The 20,355-nt window shown below is 43.6% G+C and overlaps 1 protein-coding gene and 1 long non-coding RNA gene across 2 annotated transcripts in view; one reads left to right on the top strand and one right to left on the bottom strand.

Moving 5' to 3' along the window:
• Nucleotides 1-911: 911 nt before the first annotated feature.
• Nucleotides 912-8,143, bottom strand: POLR2M (RNA polymerase II subunit M). The gene is made up of 4 exons (XM_019968766.2): nucleotides 7,893-8,143; nucleotides 5,473-6,117; nucleotides 2,325-2,529; nucleotides 912-1,297 (listed from the first exon to the last, which is right to left on the bottom strand). The coding sequence occupies exons 1-4, from the start codon at nucleotides 8,003-8,005 to the stop codon at nucleotides 1,151-1,153; spliced, it is 1,110 nt and encodes a 369-aa protein (XP_019824325.2). The 5' UTR covers nucleotides 8,006-8,143; the 3' UTR covers nucleotides 912-1,150.
• A 37-nt stretch (nucleotides 8,144-8,180) lies between these two features.
• LOC109565094 (uncharacterized) overlaps nucleotides 8,181-20,355 on the top strand; it is a 38,090-nt gene continuing 25,915 nt past the window's right edge. Inside the window, exons 1-2 of the long non-coding RNA XR_002181614.2 lie at nucleotides 8,181-8,663; nucleotides 19,762-19,908. This is a non-coding gene — a long non-coding RNA (uncharacterized lncRNA). The remainder of the gene's footprint in view (nucleotides 8,664-19,761; nucleotides 19,909-20,355) is intronic.

Here is a 20,355-nt window from a genome sequence, read left to right on the forward strand (position 1 = left end):
CAACCATATAATCCTTTGAAATCATACATGAAATTGAGGTTTCTGCAGCCTACATAAGTCTCTTTTGGAGGGGGCAGGGAAGCAATATATATTGATAACAAACCAATTGTAGCTTCAGAAACTTTTTTGGTTCTCTTATCAAATTGAACCTATCATCTGCTAGAACAACGAAGTCAAGTCAGGCCAAGCCTAACAACAGATAGGGCTTCTCCAGTAGCTCAGCAGTAAAGAATCTGCTTGCAATGCAGGTGATGCAGGAGCCACAGGTTCAATTCCTCGGTCAGAAGGGTCCCCTGGAGAAGGAAATGGCAACCCACTCCAGTAATCTCGCCTGGAAAATCCCACGGGCAGAGGACCCTGGTAGGCTACAGTCCATGGGGTCGCAAAAGCTGGACACAACTGAGCAACTAAACCACCACCAACAGCTATTCCCTTCACAAACATCAATCACCTTAAGACTTTTCCTGTTCCTCATGTTACTCCATGACCAGGCAAATCTGGTCATCTAGAAAGACCACCCACCCTCTAGAATTAACTAACAGTACCGCATATTCCTTATGAGAAGAAAGAAAACATATTTCCTAAGGGAAGACAGAAAGAAACAAATATTTAAGCATTTTCTTTGAGTGTCTTCCTTGGTATTTAATGTCCAATACTGTAACAGCCCCCATGCAAACATGCACAAAATTCTCTAGACTTCTCCCTTTGTTCTTCAAAAAAAGAGGGAATTATATCTTCATAATTCATTTTAGGTGATGCCTGGGAAACTAAATAATTCACTAAGACATGTAATAAACATTATTTGGTAGAGGTAAGTATAAAGAAAAAAGCAGTTTAATCACCTGCTTTCATTTGGCTTAGAGAAAAAAATGTGCTTACTATATACTAAAATATCAGACCAACACAGGACATACTGCCAAAATTTAATATAGTGTCATTAAACACAATATTCAAACATTCAACTTTTCAAGCACATGAAAGTTATCATCTGAAAGTGGGCTCTTTTTATAGTTTCCTTAGTGTAACTTTACAAAATTCTTTCTCTCAACAATGTCTGACACTGATCTTGATACTTGTTAGGCACTCTGATGTAAAAAGATAATGAGATCTCAACAGGCAGAGATTTAGGAGATGATCTGAACATCCATCTTCAGAATTCATCCTCGGAGGACTGATCATCATCTTCATCCCTTACTTCTCGGTATTTCCTTGAAGATTCCCCTTCTGGATTATAGCTCTGCATTTTAATATTTAGTCTTTCAGCTAGCTTCTGTGCTGCGAGCTTGGCTTGTATCTCCTTTAAGACAAAAAGGCAAAAAGTTAGACATTCATACCTTTTCCCTACAATTTTTCAGTGGGAAGTCACTGGAACAGAACTGGTTTCACTAGAATGGCATGCCCCTTTATTTCTGGGTTCTCTACTGCCGTCTGAGAGAATGAGGCACAGACATCACAGGGCTGAGCTGGAGAGAGCTACCAGCCTGCTACAGCGGTGCTGACAGACTTCCACTGATAAACAATGTGCACTGAAATATCCAACTCCTATAAGAGAAGCTGAGCAATCAGCTTGGCACTGCGACAGTTACACACAGGAAAATATTTTCAAGCATGTGGGCATGTGCATGTGTACAGACAACCCTGAAGAACCATTTGAGCCATCAAATGTTAAAAACCACCAATGCTGTCCTGACCCTCCAACTGGAAGTGTCTTCTTTCCTAGATTAGATCATGGCTTCTAGGCTCGAGAGTGACATTTTAGTGCCACAGTGAAAAATCAAAGAATACTAAAAACTGATTATCCCTCTCCAAATTAACTCCCATGAAAATTACTATGCAATAAAAAGCCTAAGTAAATCTTAAACAGTGGCAATGTGCTTGCAAACGCCCAGTGACGGTGTCACTGACTGACTGGCAAGCCGCAATGCTCATTCCTCATCTGGCTCACTTTTCTCAGGCTGCCCCCAACCCACTCGAACTCATTTATGTCCCTCCTTCAGGCCACGGGTAGTGCAGGTAGGTGGGACTGAAGTGGAGTTATTACTGCTCTGCCAGGAAACCAACCCCAAACTGAATGGTTTAATTCAACCTAAAAATACCTTCAGACAGGCATTTAGGGTCAAACAAGGTAAGAAACGATTCCTCGATGCTTAGTTACAGCCAGGCAATCACTTGAATGAGCTGAGGATGAAAACTGGCTTTTAAAAACGGGTGCCTTGAAAATCCATGCCAACCTAGCTTTTGTGAAAATCGAAGGCCTAGAGTAAATTCTGACTCACGTAAGCAGCGTACAACATGCAGGCAGGAAAAAGCCATGCTCTAAATACCTCATAACTCTGCTTCTGCTGTCTCTGAAGTGCCAGCGACTCCTCTATGGAGAGCAGCTGGGTTGGCAGGTGGTGCAGCGGCAGAAGCCGGGCCGCTGTGATATCATCAAGATGCTTCCTGTCCCTGCGCCGCCTCTCCTCTGAGGAGATGGGAGACCCTCTCCTCTGACAAGCACTCGATGAATCATGGGGCTGTGAAGGTAATCTGCAGGAAGCAACCCTTATGTTACACCACCTTTTCACAGACACACATTTGTAGCATTCAACAAAAGTGGCCTTTAACCTTGGCAGCTAACTGTTCTACAAGGTAACAGTAAGGCCTTTACCACTATTTACATGCATAGATAAAACGTTCTTTTTAAATATATTTACCTCAAAAACAAATATTTAAATTGGCACCTTTTTTGGCGAGTAATTTGACAATGCATTTCTCTAACAGATAGCTAGACTCATTGCCTTTCCCCTCTCTCTTCAAATACTAGAGTGGGTGGTCATTTCCTCCTCCAGGGGCTCTTCCCCACCCAGGGATTGAACCCTCATCGCCCACGTCTCCCGCACTGGCAGGTGGACTCTTTACCACTGAGCCACCTAGGAAGCCCCCCAAAAAGCTTATCCTCGAGCTAGAAGCCTATTCTCATTCAAAAATACCTGTGAAGGGGCTTACTGTCTAGCAGAGGGAATTAAACTTGTGAACAGTTTCAGCGTGATGTAATATCATGGGTACTATGGCACAGGCCCACTGGAACACAGACAAGGGAATGGCCTGTTGTAATGGGAGACAGGATGGCGGCAGAAACACTTCAAAAAGTGCAATCTGAGGAGTCTTGGAATAATATGGATTCAACATGTAAATGATAGGATCTCTGACGGCATTTCACCAGAGAGTAAGGACTGACAGGGCTGCAGCTCACAGGAAGCATGGGAGCTGGAGAGTACAGAAAAGGCTGGGGCAGCAGGCTGGGTGCAGGCACGTGGAAGGCTCTAGTCTGCTAACAGGTTCAGGTTTGTCTTCTATAAACTCTGGCAGCAGTGGACAGGATGGACTGGTAGAGTTAAGACTAGGCCAGGACAGTGATAAGCATCTTCACTTTGACAGGAGAAAAGATGAACATAAGGATGATTAGAGACGAAGGTCCAGGAAATACACTGTCAGCTCCCATGGCTGGCAGAGATGGAAAGGAGGGGAAGAAAGAAGGTGCTGGCACTACTGGCTTAGGGAACATGGGACAAAGTAGTCTGGGAAGAAGTGAGTTCTACTCTGTACAGGACAAACCTTAGGGGCACAGATCACCCCCACGTGGCTGGGTTTCACAGGTAACTGACTCTGCACATCTGAAGTTCTGGGTAGACTAGGACTAGAAGATGAGACACAGCCTCCTGCATCAGAAGAGCCAGAAGAGCATGCAAGAGGTGGCCAAGGGACACCTGCATCCCCTGCCACTTCCAACTGTCTACCGCCTGGCTCCCCAAAGCCCAGCCTCTTCTGATGAGTGCACCTGTCTCTATGGCTCACAAACTTGGGAACCTTCACGGATATTCCCTTCCTCTACTCCCACTTCCAGCTAAAGGACCACAGTACAGAATCAGGGTCAATGTATTCTCTGCTGTACGTATTGACTAAATGATGCTTTTGGTTTTCTGCCTCCCTCGAAGTGAGGAAAGATACCTCACCACACACAAGATGAGTAATTACTTAATCAAAGATTACTTTTTATTCCTAACTAAAAATTAATTCTGGTTTTCTGCTGCTGCTAAGCCACTTCAGTCGTGTCCGACTCTTTGTGATCCCAGAGATGGCAGCCCACCAGGCTCCCCCATCCCTGGGATTCTCCAGGCAAGAACACTGGAGTGGGTTGCCATGTCCTTCTCCAATGCATGAAAGTGAAAAGTGGAAGTGAAGTCGCTCAGTTGTGTCCGACCCTCAGCGACCCCATGGACTGCAGCCTTCCAGGCTCCTCCTTCCATGGGATTTTCCAGGCAAGAGTACTGGAGTGGGGTGCCATTGCCTTCTCTGCTGGTTTTCTACTTAAAACTATTTGTTCTGGTTTTCTATGCAGAACAAATAGTTTTGAGGCTTAAAAAAATGAATAGTGAGATACAATTGAACTTTAAAGTCTCTATAATAATAATTTTAAAAAATTGGTTTAGGTACTTGTAACTACAAGCTTTCAGTTTTTCAAAGAAAAGCAGTAGTGGTTAAACTTTGTATCTGTTGTTGGTGTCAGACGCTTTGCAACCACATGGACCCTAGCCTGCCAGGCTCCTGTGTTCATCAGATTTCCCAGGCAAGAATACTGGAATGGGTTGCCATTTCCTTCTTTAGGGGATCTTCCTGACCCAGGGACCAAACCTGCGTCTCCTGCATTGGCAGGTGGATTCTTTACCACTGAGTCACCAGGGAAGCTCCCTGTATCTGATATTAATGTCTTATAAAACTACTCCCTGATTTGAATGTTATAACTGCACATAAATAAATAAAACTCTTTTTGAAGAGATTTTTTTCTGAAGATCTCAGAAACAACTATGACAAGGAACTTAGGAGTACAGTTCACTTGCCCCTCCTGCCCAAACTTGTTTTGCTTTGTTAACCCTTTCTCAGCTCCCTTCCTCCTGATATGATTATATACTTTAACGTTCTTCCAAGTGTGTAAGCCTCGAGTCCTCATCTAGACCCTAAACTCTATGAGGAACAGAATCTTTACTCTCATGTCGTCACAGCACCTGCTGTTACATACAGCGAGCACACAAATATTTTTTACTGAGAAAGGCCGTCGGTTCCTACAATTGTTTTCCTCTTAGCTTATAGTCTGGTTAGAGGAGGAGCTATGTACAAGAATATGGTTCTGGAAACAATTATAATAAATTCTCTAATTCTATGTTTTATATAAAATTTTGCCTAAGTATCCTGAAGTTTAATGCTCCATCTGCTACTGAAAACCTTTTCAATTACTTGGCGAAAAAAAAGAAAGCATTTTCCAGCAGGAATCCTCCACTCCAGCCATGTTTGTTTTATTGCTTCTACAATACGCTCATTCCCAAGTACAAGCAGTTCTCACACCAAGTTCACTGAACTTAACGCAGTCTCCCAGTTTTTGGAGTTTAACAAATATAATGCTCCTGTGACAAGCCTGTTTCCGATGGTACTTACACATTGGTTTTAAATTTATGTGGCGGGGGCATGGGATTTTTGGCTCGCATTTCCAGCACTTCCATGTAATGAGGCTTCTTCTGCGGCCCACTCCAGAGGCTGGCCAAGTTCTCAGGATTCCGGTTTCCTTCTGAGTGGTGTTCAGTCGGATCCGCAATTGTGATCCTTTGTAATCTATCAATGAACAGGTTGTCTGAGCTGCCAGGATGATCCTCCACTTGACCTAAGGCACAATGCTGAGGGAGACCCTCACTAGCTTGAGATGAGGAAGGCGCTGGGGCTCTGCTGCTAGAAGTTGGGTGCTCGCTCACTGTGTGTTCAGCCTCAGCTGCCTCAGCATCACCTCCTCGAGTTGGATGTGCCAGTCCCTGTTGTCGTGAGGTTGTCTGAGATGATGTGTTAGCTACAGAGGAACAGCCAGGAACGGGTGATGAAGTGTCAAGTATCTGGTCAGAATTCTGGGCCTTATCTCTGTCCCCATCAACAACTGCAATCGCTTTTTGCCTCTCCTTACAGTCTAAGCTAACAGGATAAAAGAGTTCACTTCTTCCTCTAACTTCTTCACGTTCTGCGATGGCAGCTTTCAGTTTGGTGACAGCGTCTGAGATCTTTTTACCTTTGTCGGGCAATTTGCAAATGAATTTTCTACAAAAGGAAAAGAATAGGTGTACGTTACATACAGCCATGTTTTTAAACTTGAGATATACAAAGTAGTATTCTCAAAGGGAGAAAAATCGACCTTTAAGTCAAAAAACTGATTTCCAGCTGCCCCAAAACAGGGATGAAATACGAGAATCATTACCCAAATACCGCTCAAAACAAGGGACTACAGGATGATTAGGGACTGTGTCTCGTTTGTCTCATCTATTAACAATTAGAATTTCTGCAAAAGTATTTTAAGCATGATATTAATATAAGACATGCCCCAAATCAGTTTTTAAAAGTGTGATTTCCAAGACCTTCCTGGTGAGGGGAGGTGGATGGATCTGCAAGGTCAAAACTATTTATAATAACTAAGGTACTATTTGTCATTTTCACTCTCATTTTCTTACCATGAGTGCAGGGGAGTTTTCCAGAGGCCACATGATATGGATGATAGCATTGTTCTGTTGGCTAATAGAATGCGTGTGTTTTGTATTCTTGTGTTTTAAAGATTCTCACTTGTAACTCCTAAGACAATAACTACCAGTCGATATAAAACACATACGACAAGAGCTCTTCAAGGTGTTCAGTAAGTCTTCAGAGTTAAAGCGGTCCTGAGACTAAAAAGTTAACTCACTCATTCTCACAGTCAAAATAGTTCTCTACCAGGAAGTCCCCACGTGATCATTTGCCACTTTGGCTAAGTGGCAAAGGTTCCTTTTCTGATTTCTTTTTCTTTAGCCAAACAATAAATGTGCACGGAAGGTTACAGCTCACACCCTCTATTCTTTATGACACTACATTGATTCTCCCAATTCTATTAACATTCCTCCCAGTTCTATTAACATTCCTCCCAGTTGAGATGTCTGTATTTTCCCAACGTTCTCTTCTTTCTCCAGCCTCATGACCACTTCTCCAACTTTTAATCAAATATAATTAACTTTTCCATTAACTCAGCTCCAGTAAGTAAAATCAATCTCAGACTATTACCCTCCTCCAGCTTTCCTACTTTTATTAATGGTGCTCCATACAGGTTGGAAACTTCAGCCATCTCTGTCAACCACATATTCAAATGATCCTAAGCCTGATTTAGTCTCCCCAGGCCCACAGCTACCCTTCTAGTTCACTTTCTTAGAATCCCCTTATTGGGGAACTTCTCTGAAAATACCTCCTAGTCTCTTCTACCTCTTATTCCTTCAAACTATCCTGCACCAACCTGCTAAAATAAGCTTCCTAAAAAATCATTATTGTTACACCGATCCTCTGCTAAAATCCATGAAGTCTAACAGTTAAGTGTTAATCAAACTTACTTTGCCTAATAAGTCACTCTTTTACCCTCAGATCAGATCAGATCAGTCGCTCAGTCGTGTCCGACTCTTTTACCTTACTCCTCCCATTTCCTACAGTTCCTGTAAAAAAAATGGGATCTAGAGATGAAACTGACTAGGTGTTTGGGGCACTATTTGGGGTAATGGGAGCGAAAGGATTTGGGATACAGACCCTCCCCTTGGAGGGCCGACACAGGCACTGAGTAAATAAAATCAACGAGGAGCTGATGAGGAGCCGAAACGCTGGAGAGCTAGAAACACAGGCGCCCGGCGCCCGGGCCGTACGCGGTAGCTCTGTGACTGTAGGCCGGCCACTAGCCCGCGGGCCTGACACGGACCTAAGACAAGGTGACCTTCCAGGAAAGAGATCGGGATGGGGGCGGGGAGGGGCGCGTCCCAGGGTGCCGAACCCGAGGAACCCTGCGGTGACCTCGCGGGACCCAAGCTTACACGTTGCGCAAAAGTCTCTCCTGGCGCTTCAACATTTCCCGTAGCTCCGCCAAACTCCGCTGCCCCAAGTCCTCGGGAGTTTGGGGCTCGAAGCCGCGGGGCAGCGAGGACATTCTGCAGGGGCTGAGGCTGGCGAGGCGGTGGGCACTCGGCGTCCTCGGCAGCCCCCGTAGCTGGCGCCAGATCCGCGGCCGGCGGGGACTCCGGCGAACGAGCGGGAGTCGCCATTTTCCCGGAAGAACAGGTCTTCTTCTAGCCGAATCGAGCTTTATTGAAACGCCGGAAACAAACAGGGACAGAGTTGAGGGAGTGGCGGCCGCGGCGGGAATGGCAGGGTGACGTCACGCGCCGGCGGGGCGCGCTTTCTAGTTGCACGTTCTTCACCTGTGCCTTGGGTCTCGGCTTGAGTATTCAGAAAAAGTGAGTTCCTGGGGCCCTGCCCTTAAGGAGTCTACTCAGTGCGGGAGGAGAGCAGACATTAATCAAGTAACAAATGGAAGAATTGTAAGACGGCTATGGGCACCAAGGAAGGAATAACCAAGAAGTGAAAGGCACGTGGAAACATGAGTGATGAGTTGGTTAACCATTAGTGAAGTTGGGGTATGTACCCGGCATGTGAAGCCCTGGCCTATGGCGTGGCCTTCCTAGTTCTGGGTTAGTGAAGACCTCAAACATTAATGTTGGAAGGATCATTCAGAACCATCAGCGTTTCTTAAGGCGGCTCTGTGGCATTTGAAGCAAGACTTTCCCTCGTTTTCAGGACTGCCTCAGGTATTGCAAGTTTGGTGTCTATTTGATGTCTGTGTTTCTGCCCTCTAGTTTGTTTGGCATTCCTGAATCCTCCTAACGATACAAAACGCACCCCCACCACCCCGCCCCAACACACACACTCCTGAGTGAGTCCTTGTAACAATACAAAATGCATCTCCCCAACACACACACACACACACACACACACGATTTCAGAGGCCCACAAGAGGTGATGAGAGTGGGAGGTGCTGCACAAGCAAACGGAGAACCTCTTTTTCACAATTACCCGTTTTGCCCTTAGAAAAACAAAGGCACAAAAGCTGAAGTTTTCCCAGGGTACAAAACTAGGGAGAACATAGGTTTTAGACACAAATGTCCGGGTTGTCTTTCTGCCACCCCAATTCAAAAATCTTCCAAAGAGCAAGAAAGTTTTTTAGGCTGTTGAGGAAAGCAGTGTAACTGCTAACTCTCCGATGTAACACCTAACTCTTCTCTATAGTTCAGGTAAGAGAGCTGGATCCCAAAGAAAAAAGTAGGAAGCGTGCTATAGTCAGACATCAGTTGTGAGGTTTGAAAGACCCTATAACCTCCAACCCCAGTCTCTCCCTTCTGTGATACGGAAAATTTACATTTGCTAGTGCTTTGTAAGGTGCTGTAACAAACAAACAATTCCCTCCCAGAGGGAAGCTCTAGATGAAATATGAGGCTACTTCAGGAAGTACAGCTGAAATTGTTTCTGTATCCTTGCTATCTATTCCATTCTAATCAGTTTAACGTATCAAAAGTCTCAACATAAACTCTGCTTTGAAACAAGGATTTCAGTAACCTGCTCCATATCTTTCTAAATGAGAAATACTTAAGTAAGGCCCTTGTCAGGTATCTGTCCTGTGGCAAGCTCCCCCAAGGCCTTCCTCACTCTAGCCTTCTCCCTCTGTTCCTGGACGGGACCTGAAGGCCTTTATTCCCTCCCCACCTCCTCACCCCCATCCCCCTACCCAGGTGATAGTAAACCCTTTCTTCAGACCTGGGCCACAGGCACCCTCCAAGCAAGGATGCTTTCTCTCAAGTCTCAGAATTTTGCCCCCAGCTGTTTTCCTTCTGTGGAAGGCTGTCCCTTTTCCCCTAGTCCATTAGAAATCTTAGTTCAAGTCTCACCTCCTCCCTGAGCCTTCCTAGATTATTCCAACCCAAATTGCTCTCTGAGCATAACTATAGTGCTTAGAACATACCGTGCTTCTCAAGGTGTGTTGTGCATGGTGATTTCTAACAAACTGTGAAGTCAGGGAATTCTATTAAGGAGCTATATTTGTGCTTTTCTGTCTCCCTTAAAGCAGGTCAGTTCAGTCGATCAGTCGTGTCTGACTCTTTGCAACCCCATGAATCGCAGCATGTCAGGCCTCCCTGTCCATCACCAACTCCCGGAGTTCACTCAGACTTAACGTCCATCAAGTCGGTGATGCCATCCAGCCATCTCATCCTCTGTCGTCCCCTTTTCCTCCTGCCCCCAATCCCTCCCAGCAGGTAGCAGATACTAATTGATAAATCTCCCTCTCATAATTTTTTCCCTGTCTTTCCCTCATATTCACCTTCTTAATGAAATACCCTTTATATATTGCAGATCTTAAGCTTTTAATATAAACGTTGACCATAATTTTTGTGAAAATATTCTCAGTGGTATGGGATAGAATCTTTTACACAACATAGTTTAGGATTTCAAGTTACTATAATACAAATCTGAATTCCTCACAACGGGTGCACCAACTATCTAGTTCTTTAATCAGTAACCAAGAGGCTTAGCAAGTGAAGAGATTTTTTTTTTTTTCAATTTTTATTTATTTATTTTTGGCTGTACTGGGTCTTTGCTGCTCAGGCTTTTCTGTAGTTGCTGCGAGCAGGGGCTGCTCTCCAGTTGCAGTGTGTGGGCTTCTCATTGCAGTGGCTTCTCTTGTTGCCAAACATGGGCTCCAGGGCTCGCAGCATTCAGTGGTTGTGACACGTGGGCTCAGTAGCTGTGGTTCTAGAGCCCAGGCTCAAAAGTTGTGGTGCATGGGCTTAGTTGCTCCACAGCATATGGGAGCTTCCCAGATCAGGAATCAAACCTGTGTTTCCTGCATGGGCAGGTAGATTCTTCACCATGAGTCATCAGAGAAGCCCCACAAATGAATAAATTTGTCTAACATTATTCTACATGTTTCAGTGAAGTTATTTTTTGGCTGAGATTAACATTCAAATCATTGGACTTTGAGTAAATCCAGTCACCCCCTAAAATGTGCGTGGGCCTCATCAATCAGCTGAAGCCCTTTAGAGAACAAAGATTGACCACCCCTCCCACCCACCCCACCCCCACAGGAATTTTGCCAGCACACAGCCTCCAGACTTTAACTGTAAGTTCCTGGTTCTCTAACTTGATGGTCTACCCTGCAGTGATAATTACCTGAGCCAGTTCCCTAAAATGAATCTCTCTCTGATAATGGCTGATACACAAACACAAACACCCTACTGGATCTTTTTCTCTGATGACCCCTAACTAATGTTCAGTTGCTAAATCATGTCTGACTCTTTGCAATCCCGTGGACTGCAGCACGCCAGGCTTCCCTGTCTTTCACTGTTTCCCAGAGTTTGCTCAAATTTGTCTCTATTGAGTTGGTAATCTATTTCATCCTCTGCCACCCTCTTCTTTTGCCTTCAATCTTGACCCCTGACTAATACAAAGCCTAGTAGCATCAGTCTGTTAGGAAAATGTAGTAACCTGACCAGGGATCAAACTCAGGGCCCCTGCATTAGGAGAACCGAGTCTTAGCCACTTAACCACCAGGGAAGTCCCTTGATGGGTCGGTCAGTCTTGCTAGCTGCCTCACCTGTGCCTCAGCATAGAACTTAACAATTAACTGACAGCAGCCTTGCCAGTTAGGGAAGAGAAAGTAAGGGAAGGAACAGGCAATTGGAATTGGGTATGAGAAAAACAGAGTGAAAAGAGGAAAGAGGAAGAAACTGGTAGAGAGGGAGACAAAAAACTGGAAGGGGCAACAAGGGGAATCAGTTTCTCTCCACAGATATCAGAAATAGGTTTCATAGGAAGCTTTATGCTGAGGAATTCACCCACAAATTCATCTCCCTTCCAACTCTAAAATTTTTGTACTTCTACAGAATGTCACATTTCCCCCATTTGCATTTCACTGTGATGCCACCGCAACAAAAGGTTTTCCTCAGCTACCCAAGAGTTTAGGCTGTAAAGTGCATGCACTCCACACTACAGGTAAAGTCTTACATGAGTTATCCAAACTGTTTGAAACAAGGAACCAAATTTTCAGCTCATATCTGTCTCTTTATCAGCAAATAGTAATTTAAAGCCATTTTCCAGGACTGTGGTTCCCCAGTGACAGACTGTGGAACTATTAAAATTAATCCTGACAGAAGATCCTTGCTGCTTTCTCCAAGCACATTCAGGCCGTTGGTTTATGAACAGGATGAACGGACGGCCCATCCCAGAGGGCTTGAGGGAGGAAGCACGTTAAAATGGCTGCCTCCATCTTTGTTTGCTCAGCTGCTTGGAAAAACTAAGACTGAGGGAAATGGGATTAATCAAGGGGGCAGTTGCCCATGGAAAAAAAATAGGAAGACTCTGGTGAGAAAATCCCAGTCAAATAAGGTTCAAGTCAAAGGAAAAGAACACTTTTCTCTTCAGACTTTCACACGGTTGAGTGTTGTTTGGTGACAAATTTCTCATTTCAGGCCACCACAGTGTTTTATGATATTTCTGTTAGCATGGAAAGAGATAATTCAGGAAAAAAAAAATTATTGGTCCGCTAAAGTTCCAGGTGATTTTACTCTGTAATTAGCAACACTAATCAAGATTATTGGTTAGATATGTGACTGATGGTGATTAACACCTGTGAATTTTATTTTTATGTCTATTCAGATCCTTTGCCCATTTAAAAAAACACTTGTTTATTTATTTATTTGTTTGTCTTTTTGGCTGCACTGGGTCTTCATTGCTACAAGCAGGTTTTCTCTAGTTGCATTGTACGGGTGACTCCTAGTCTCATTGGTGACTTCTCTTGTTGCCCAGCACAGGCTCTAGGCACTCAGGCTTCCATAGTTGCGGTACATGGGCTTAGCTACCCCATAGCATGTGGAATCTTCCCAGACCAGGAATTGAACCAGTGTCTCTGCATTGGCAGGTGGATTCTTAAGCACTAGATCACCAGGTAGGACCAGGGAAGTCCTTCTATGATTTTTCGTATGAATAAACTCATAAACCAGAAAAAAAAAAAAACACCTTCTTGAAAGAAAGCATGTCCTCACTGCTATATTTAAAATAGATAACCAACAAGGACCTACTGGAACACACAGTTCCATACTGAAGCACAAGGAACTCTGCTCAATGTATGTGACAGCCTGGAAAGAAGGGGAGTTTGGGGAAGAATGGATACATGTGTATGCATGGCTGAGTCCCTTTGCTCTCCACCTGAAACTGTCACATTGTTTATTAGCTATACCCCAATACAAAATAAAAGGTTTAAAACTGCAAAAAAATTATGTTGAGATAATCATATGATTTTACTCCTATATTCTTTCAATATGGTAAATTTTTATTAATTTTTAAATATTAAACCACCCTTGAATTCATCTGGAAAAAAAAAAGCAAGCATGTGCTGATATGTGTTATAGAATATACAGACATTGTAGCTGACGCCCCTCCTCTCCCATTAGGAGAAAGACTTTTTTTTTTACTTACATTTTATTGAAGGATAGTTGATCTACAGTGTTAATTTCTGCTGTACAGCATAGTGATTCAGTTATGCATATATATACTTTTCTATATTCTTTTTCATTATGGTTTATCACAGGATCTTTAATATAGTTCCCTGTGCTGTACTGTAGAACCTTATTGTTTATCCATCCTATATAAACTAGTTTGCATCTGCTAATCCCACTCCATCTACCCACTCCCCCCGACCCCATCCCACCTCTGGCAACCAGAAGTCTGTTCTCTTTGTTCAAGTCTGACTTACTTCACTTCCCTTTGATGGATTGGCTAAAATTCCACTGATAAGAGAATCACTAGGTTAACAAGGATCTTCCTTTGGGACAGTAGATATTTCTAGAAGGGTTGTGGCCTATCAGTCATTTACACTTGAGTGTGAATTTGTTCCAAATGGCTTTCTCACAAAAGGCTAGCTGAGGTGATGATCTACACTAAAAAGTGGGCTTTGTTAGAAGAGAAAGGGAGAAAATAGAATTTTGAGGCATTGGAGAGGAAGAGTAGACCAGCTAGAGTTTTACAACAGAGTTGAGGTGGCAGAAAGACCGCAGAAGACCACCTTTTCACAATTTGGAGAATATGTAGGGTAGGCAAAAAGTGAGGATATTAAAACCAAAGTTTGGTTAGAATCGGTTCAGATTCTGTGCTGAAGGGCAGATCCTTCTATACTTACATGGGTCTTGTCACCCAAGATTCTTGGTAAAACATCCAGTGTGTTGTTTAAGGAAGGTAATTTGCAAAGTCACTAAAGGGTGAGATTTAATAATTTTCTTACAAGTGTCGTAGGAGAGGGACTTGAGAGTTGTGCCTTTAGTGGAGGGAAAGAAGAACCAGGTCTCTACTTCAGTGCCAGCACACCGTTTATGTCTCACTCTTTGGAATCCAATATACATTGGAGGCTGTGAAACAAAGAAATCAATGATCAGCAGCAAAATGGATTTAGAGAAAACTATCCACCCCTCTCCTCTCATGAGACCCTGGCCAGAATCAAGTGTCTGGTCACCTTTAATTTTCTGTCTTGCATAAAGAAGATTACCACTCTGAAAAGTTTCAGCAAGGGGGAATAGGAGAAAAGGAGGAAGGGAGGCCCATATAGCATAGAATCGGGAGAATGACCAAGGGGAAAAAGTCCTCCTTGATTTTCTCCAAAATTTGGAGGAAAGAACAGTCAAGTATAGCATATGGACAGTAAAGGTGATCCAGATCAGAGAAGTTAAGTGAAGGTATAGTGGTGAAATTTGTTGATCCACAACTATGATTTTGGGAAGAGAGGGTCTGTGTACCACCAACTTTGTATCCAGTTAATTTTCCTAGGCCTCAGTCTTCTCCCATTTAAAATGAGGGTATTGAACCAGATGAACTCCAAGGTGCCTTTCAGTGCTTAAGTTATAGGATTCTAGGATGATGGATGTTATAATACATTCTTTGGCAACATCTGCATCTATTTAAGCTCATAAATGTTGAAAAGAAATATTTGGTATGCAGGAAACCAGGAAGCAGGTAGCTCCCTTTAAATAAATAGTCATCCAACATTGATGAAATTTAGGGTTTTATCAGCCTTTGCTGGACTCCCGTGGTTGCCCATATCTTATGGGACTGGATCATGTTTTCCATCACCTAGAATTCTTGGGCTTAATTTAATTTTTATATCTAATGGATGACAGCTCTGAGTAATTTAAGATTGTGTATAAGGTTAAAAAGAAACCCTGAAGTTGTCAAAATAGCAGAAGACAGACAAACTTATAATGAATGACGTGGGAGGAACATCACTTCATGCTGACTAGAGAAAAAAAGTGGTTTAAAGGAATAAGTTTTTTCTTTATAATTCACAGAAAGAAAACATTAGAAAATGTAAATAAAAGGTTGCAAATTGTGGGGTTTTGGCTACATCACATCTACAGATGGAGCTTCCCAGGTAGTAAAGAACCTGCCTGCCTGCCTGCCAGTGTAGGAGACATAAGAGATGTGAGTTTGATTCCTAGTTTGGGAAGATCCCCTAGAGGAGGGCATGGCTGTTCACTCCAGTAGTCTTGCCTGGAGAATCCCATGGACAGAGGAGCCATAGGGTCCCAGAGTCAGATATGACTGAAGCAACTTAGCATACATGCAGTCTACAGATGAGTTTGTTTGGCAGCACAGAGTTTTTCAAAATTATGAATCTGAGTGACTTTAAGATGGACATGTACTAGTGATCCTGGAGAGCATCCTCCCTGCTCCTCCCCAGCACCAGCCACTTGCCCCCATTACCACAGACCCTTGCCACCTTGATGCACACTTCCTGGGCACCAGGACATTTGAGTTTGGTGTGTGAAAACAAGTATAAATGAAACTTCAGGCCTTTTCTTTTTTGAGAGGCTGCAATACAGTCAGCCCTCCATATATGTGGGTTACACATCCACAGATTCAACAAACCTCAGAGCAAAATGGTGGCTCCGTGGTAAAAAATCTGCCCTGCAGTGCAGGAGATGCAGGAGCCATGGGTTCAATCCCTGGATTGGAAAGATCCCCTGGAGAAGGAAATGGCAACCCACTCCAATATTCTTGCCTGGAAAATCTCATGGACAGAGGAGCCTGGCGGACTACAGTTCATGGGGTCGCAAAAAGTTGGACACAACTAAGCGACTACACCACCACCACCATGGAACCAAAATACTCAGAAAAAGGAAAAGGAAAAAAAATCCTGGAAAATTCCAAAAAAGCAAAACTTGAATTTGCCTGTGTACTGGCAACTATTTAAAAAGCATTTACATTAGGTATTATAAATAATCTTGATGATTTAAATTAAAGGATAAGTTTATGCAAATACTACACCATTTTATATAAGGGCTTGAGCATGTGTGGATTTTGGTATCTGTGGGAATGGAGAGCGTGGAAACAATTCCCCCACTTTTGATACTGAGGGACGAGTGTAATACCACGGAAACTCCCTAGATCACTAGTAGATCACTTCCTAGAGATCACTTGTTATAGGAAGGTGTTCTTCACTTCTAAATCTGTTTTCCTAAAGATCATCTGTGTTTTGAGAATCCCTACAGGAAATTCCTTGGCACTTCAGTGGATAGGGCTCTGCGCTCCCACTGCAGGGCGCACAGGTGCAGTCCCTGGTCAGGGAATTAAGATCGCTGATTTCGTAGTTAATGTCCCCACAGGTTGTAAACTTCATTGACATTGCAAGTTGTTGGGTGTTTGTTTTTTTTTCCTAGAATCAAATGTAAAAAGTGGACATTAATTCAAAAGAACTTAGTCTTTTCTAGGGGAAACCAGTTTGCTTGTTTTGTAGTCAGACTAATAAATGCTGTAGTCAAAGGATATAATTCTCTTATTTTGAACAATTGCTAAGAAGTTGTTTGCAAGCATCTCTAACAATATATAGGCTTTGTTTACAAAGCTTGATTTATCATTTTTATCTATAGCAAAATGCACTTTAAAGGATCAAAAAAAAAGATAAATCTTTATGATACTGTAGCATCTTTACAACTACATTTTCTATTTTAAATTCTGTTTTGGGATTTTGTGACAGAAAAGGTCAACTTGAGACAGCATTTATTTCCTTCCCCCAGCCCATCAAAAATTTTGTTAAAATAAATTTGTGGGTACCATATTTTATTTTAGGGTTGGACCACAGAATGACCAGTTAAGATTTTTCAGGCTGAATGTGCTTTGTTTAGGAGGTGGCAAGTTAAGAGGAAAGGGGAGAATTAAAATATTTGCAAGATGTCATTAATCTCCAGCAAGAGCCAAGAGTTGTTTTTTTTCCCCCTTCATTTCAGAACTAATCCAGCTTTCTGTTATTTGGCTCAGAAAAGTCTTAAATCTGTAACAAGAGAGTAACTTCCTGTTCTCAAGAGTATGGCTGCCAAAGAAAACATTTACAAGAAAAGTCCCAGGGCCAAAAAATTGCCTACTAATTATTTCTCAACCCCCCTCCCACCCCAATTCAGGAAGGTGAATGCTGTAAATGCTCTATGTTAAAACTCAAAAGTATGTGTTGAAAAATTAAGAGAAAACCCCCAAGAACTGTTTGCCATTTATTTATATTTTATTGCATTCAAATTACATCAGTTTTATGGCCCTTGGGCACAAATTAATGTTTCTTATAATATTTTGTTCAGAATTCCATGAAAGTTTTTACCTATTACCTTCCCAACTGAAGAAGACAGAAGCAGCACCAGCATGGAACTCACCTAGTCTTACCAGCTCCAAGCTGGCCTGATAATCAACAGTGGGTCTTGGTTTTCTCCTTGACGATCTGTCCGTTCAGTGTGTGCGTGCATGCTAAGACACTTCAGTTGTATCTGACTCTTTGCAACCTTGTCGACTGTAGCCCACCAGGCTCCTCTGTCCATAGGATTCTCCAGGCAAGAAGACTGGAGTGGGTTGCCATACTCTGTTATACTTCAGGGGATCTTCCTGACCCAGGGATCAAACCCATCTTTCCTGTGGCTTGTGCACTGCAGCCAGATTCTTTACCACTGAGCTACCGGGGAAGCCCTATCTATTCAGTGCAATGTCAGTCAGAATCCCAACAGCCCATAGGTAGGAACTGACAGAGAGTAAAACTCATACGGAAATGCCAAGGACCTAGACTAATCAAAACAACTTTGAAAAAGAATAGAGTCGAAAAGCCCATACTACCTGACTTCAAGGCTTAAGATAAAGCTACAGTAATCAAGTCAGTGTGGGACTGGTGTTAAGACAGGCAACTAGATCATTATAACAGACTGTACAGAAATAGACCTGTGCACCAATATGACCAGTTGCTTTTCCACAATGGCACAAAGGCAATTCAGTGGGAAATGTATAGTCTTTTCAACAGATGGTGCTAAAACAATTCATTGGACATCCATATGCAAAAATTTCTTTGATTTATACTTCACACCATGTATCAGCAATCTAATCCTGCCTAACAAATTACCTCCAGATTTAGCAGCAGTCTCCCACTGGTCTCTTTCCAGAAACTCATCTCCCGTCTTACTTTGGGGCTTGTCCTCCTCTGACAAAGTCCAGTGAGTTATTCTCAAATTTGCATATAAGAGAAAGAAGTCTATGGTTTATTTAATCCTATTTATCCCAACATACTGTTTTTTTGCCCTGCTTTCCTTGTACACAGTCCTACTCACAAGGAAGCATTATTCATCAAGTCTGTAATATGTGTCCAATAAAAGGAAATCCTTGGGTCTGCAGATATTCATAGTGCAACACCTCCTTCACCGTAATGACTAGTACTAACAGCAGGGGTCAATGTTAGTGTCGATTGTAGGCATGTCTCTGGAAACTCCTCCTGTGCTGTTTCACATGATCAGCCCAGCCAGCCTCTTTGGGGTTCAATTCCATTTCCTTCCTGGGCAGAGCTGCTCATGGGAGCACCACACTCAAGAGCCACCCATGGGACTATTGCAGTTTAGTGACAATACCAACTCCAGCCTTCCCACCCCTGTTCTGAAGTCAGTCAGGTCTGGCGGTGTCAGACAAGTTTTATCTCTCTTTGACTTTCCATTTCTTTACCTACAAAACGGTGGTAGTGACATTTTCTACACAGAATTGCTGTGAAGACTGGAGTGGTTGCATGCTATGCCTAGGTCGGTAACTCTTAGTCTCCTTTACTTTCTCTGGCCAAGGCTCTTTCTGGATACTTTTCATTTATAGATTTCTCCATGCTTGTTGAGGTGTGGAATGTTGTCCCCTCCTTATAGGAAACTGCCCCCAAGGAGCTTACCTGTATGGTTGTTGTTGTTCAGTCTCTGAGTTGAGTCCAACTCTTTGTGACCCCATGGACAGCAGCACGCCAGGCCCCTCTGTCCTGGACATGATGGTCTGTCATCAGACGTAAGAGTAGAAAAGATAGGACAGAAACAAATACCTCTGGGATTCAGAGAAAGCAAAGATCGGGAGGAGACTGACTGGGAACAATTTCGGAAAGGATGAAGGTCTTGAGGGTACACATCCGTGTCTCCCCAGCACCTGGCATGTGCTGGTTGAGCTGAACTGGCCCCTGAGTCTGGCTGTCCAGAAGAGCACTGTGGTCTGATGTGGCCTGAAGCAGGACAGAAAGGAATCCTGGAGCAGGCCAGTGGCATTTTCTGGGGAGAAAGAGGGTGCCTGGAGTACACAGATCCACTTGGACCAGCTGGGGATCAGTCTTGGTTGGTGCGCCCTCTATTGGGAAGACCATGTCACATCACCAAGCTCCAGACGCGTCCCCAAACATTCTCTCCCCAGGTAGCCCTAAAAAGAACTCCCTGGGGCACATGCCATCCAAACTCAAACCTCCTATCAGACATATGGTGAATCTTTTGTCACGATGGCCAGCTCTAGCTTCTGACTCACTAAGCAGCAGGCCTTCTCTGATTCCAGGATCCTGGAGGATGCCAGCTCCTAAGTAAGCCCAGTCCTGTTTCCTGTTGGCTGACCTGCACTCTCTGGACCACGGGGACGCCTGCACGCCTGCAGCTCACACCTGCACAGTCCGGAGCTCAGGTATCCACAGGCCATATCCTGAAGGTACTTTCTGCACTGTCTGTTTTTTGGGGGAGGGGTGCAGGCCTCCCTAAAGCTACCAACTTTACACATGCCTTCATTTCTCATTCCCAGTGTTGGCAAAGAGGTAGGGAAAGAATATTCTCATTTTGTTGGTGAGAGTTTCAGTGGACTCAAATCTCCAGAGGCCACATTGGACCACATGCACTGAAATACTGAAATGTACCTAACTCGTGACCCAGTGATCCCTCTTCTAGGAACTTATCAGAGGATTGCTTTAAAAAGAGTAAAGACAATTCCAAAATTCCAACAGCTGGGGATAGGGCAAGTAAACCATGCTGCTGCTGCTGCTAAGTCGCTTCAGTCGTGTCCAACTCTGTGTGACCCCATAGACGGCAGCCCACCAGGCTCCCCCGTCCCTGGGATTCTCCAGGCAAGAACACTGGAGTGGGTTGCCATTTCCTTCTCCAA

This window comes from Bos indicus, chromosome 10, assembly GCF_029378745.1.
Source record: "Bos indicus isolate NIAB-ARS_2022 breed Sahiwal x Tharparkar chromosome 10, NIAB-ARS_B.indTharparkar_mat_pri_1.0, whole genome shotgun sequence".
Taxonomy (NCBI): domain Eukaryota; kingdom Metazoa; phylum Chordata; class Mammalia; order Artiodactyla; family Bovidae; genus Bos; species Bos indicus.

Bases quoted from the DNA above. Each gene is read 5' to 3' on its own strand.
- POLR2M (XM_019968766.2), bottom strand. From the start codon at position 8,005: ATGTCCTCGCTGCCCCGCGGCTTCGAGCCCCAAACTCCCGAGGACTTG. The intron at 6,118-7,892 runs GTAAGCTTGGGT...TTCCTTTTGTAG, and splicing joins GAGAGACTTTTGCGCAACGT to AAAATTCATTTGCAAATTGC. The intron at 1,298-2,324 runs GTATTTAGAGCA...TTTGTCTTAAAG, and splicing joins AGCAGAAGCAGAGTTATGAG to GAGATACAAGCCAAGCTCGC.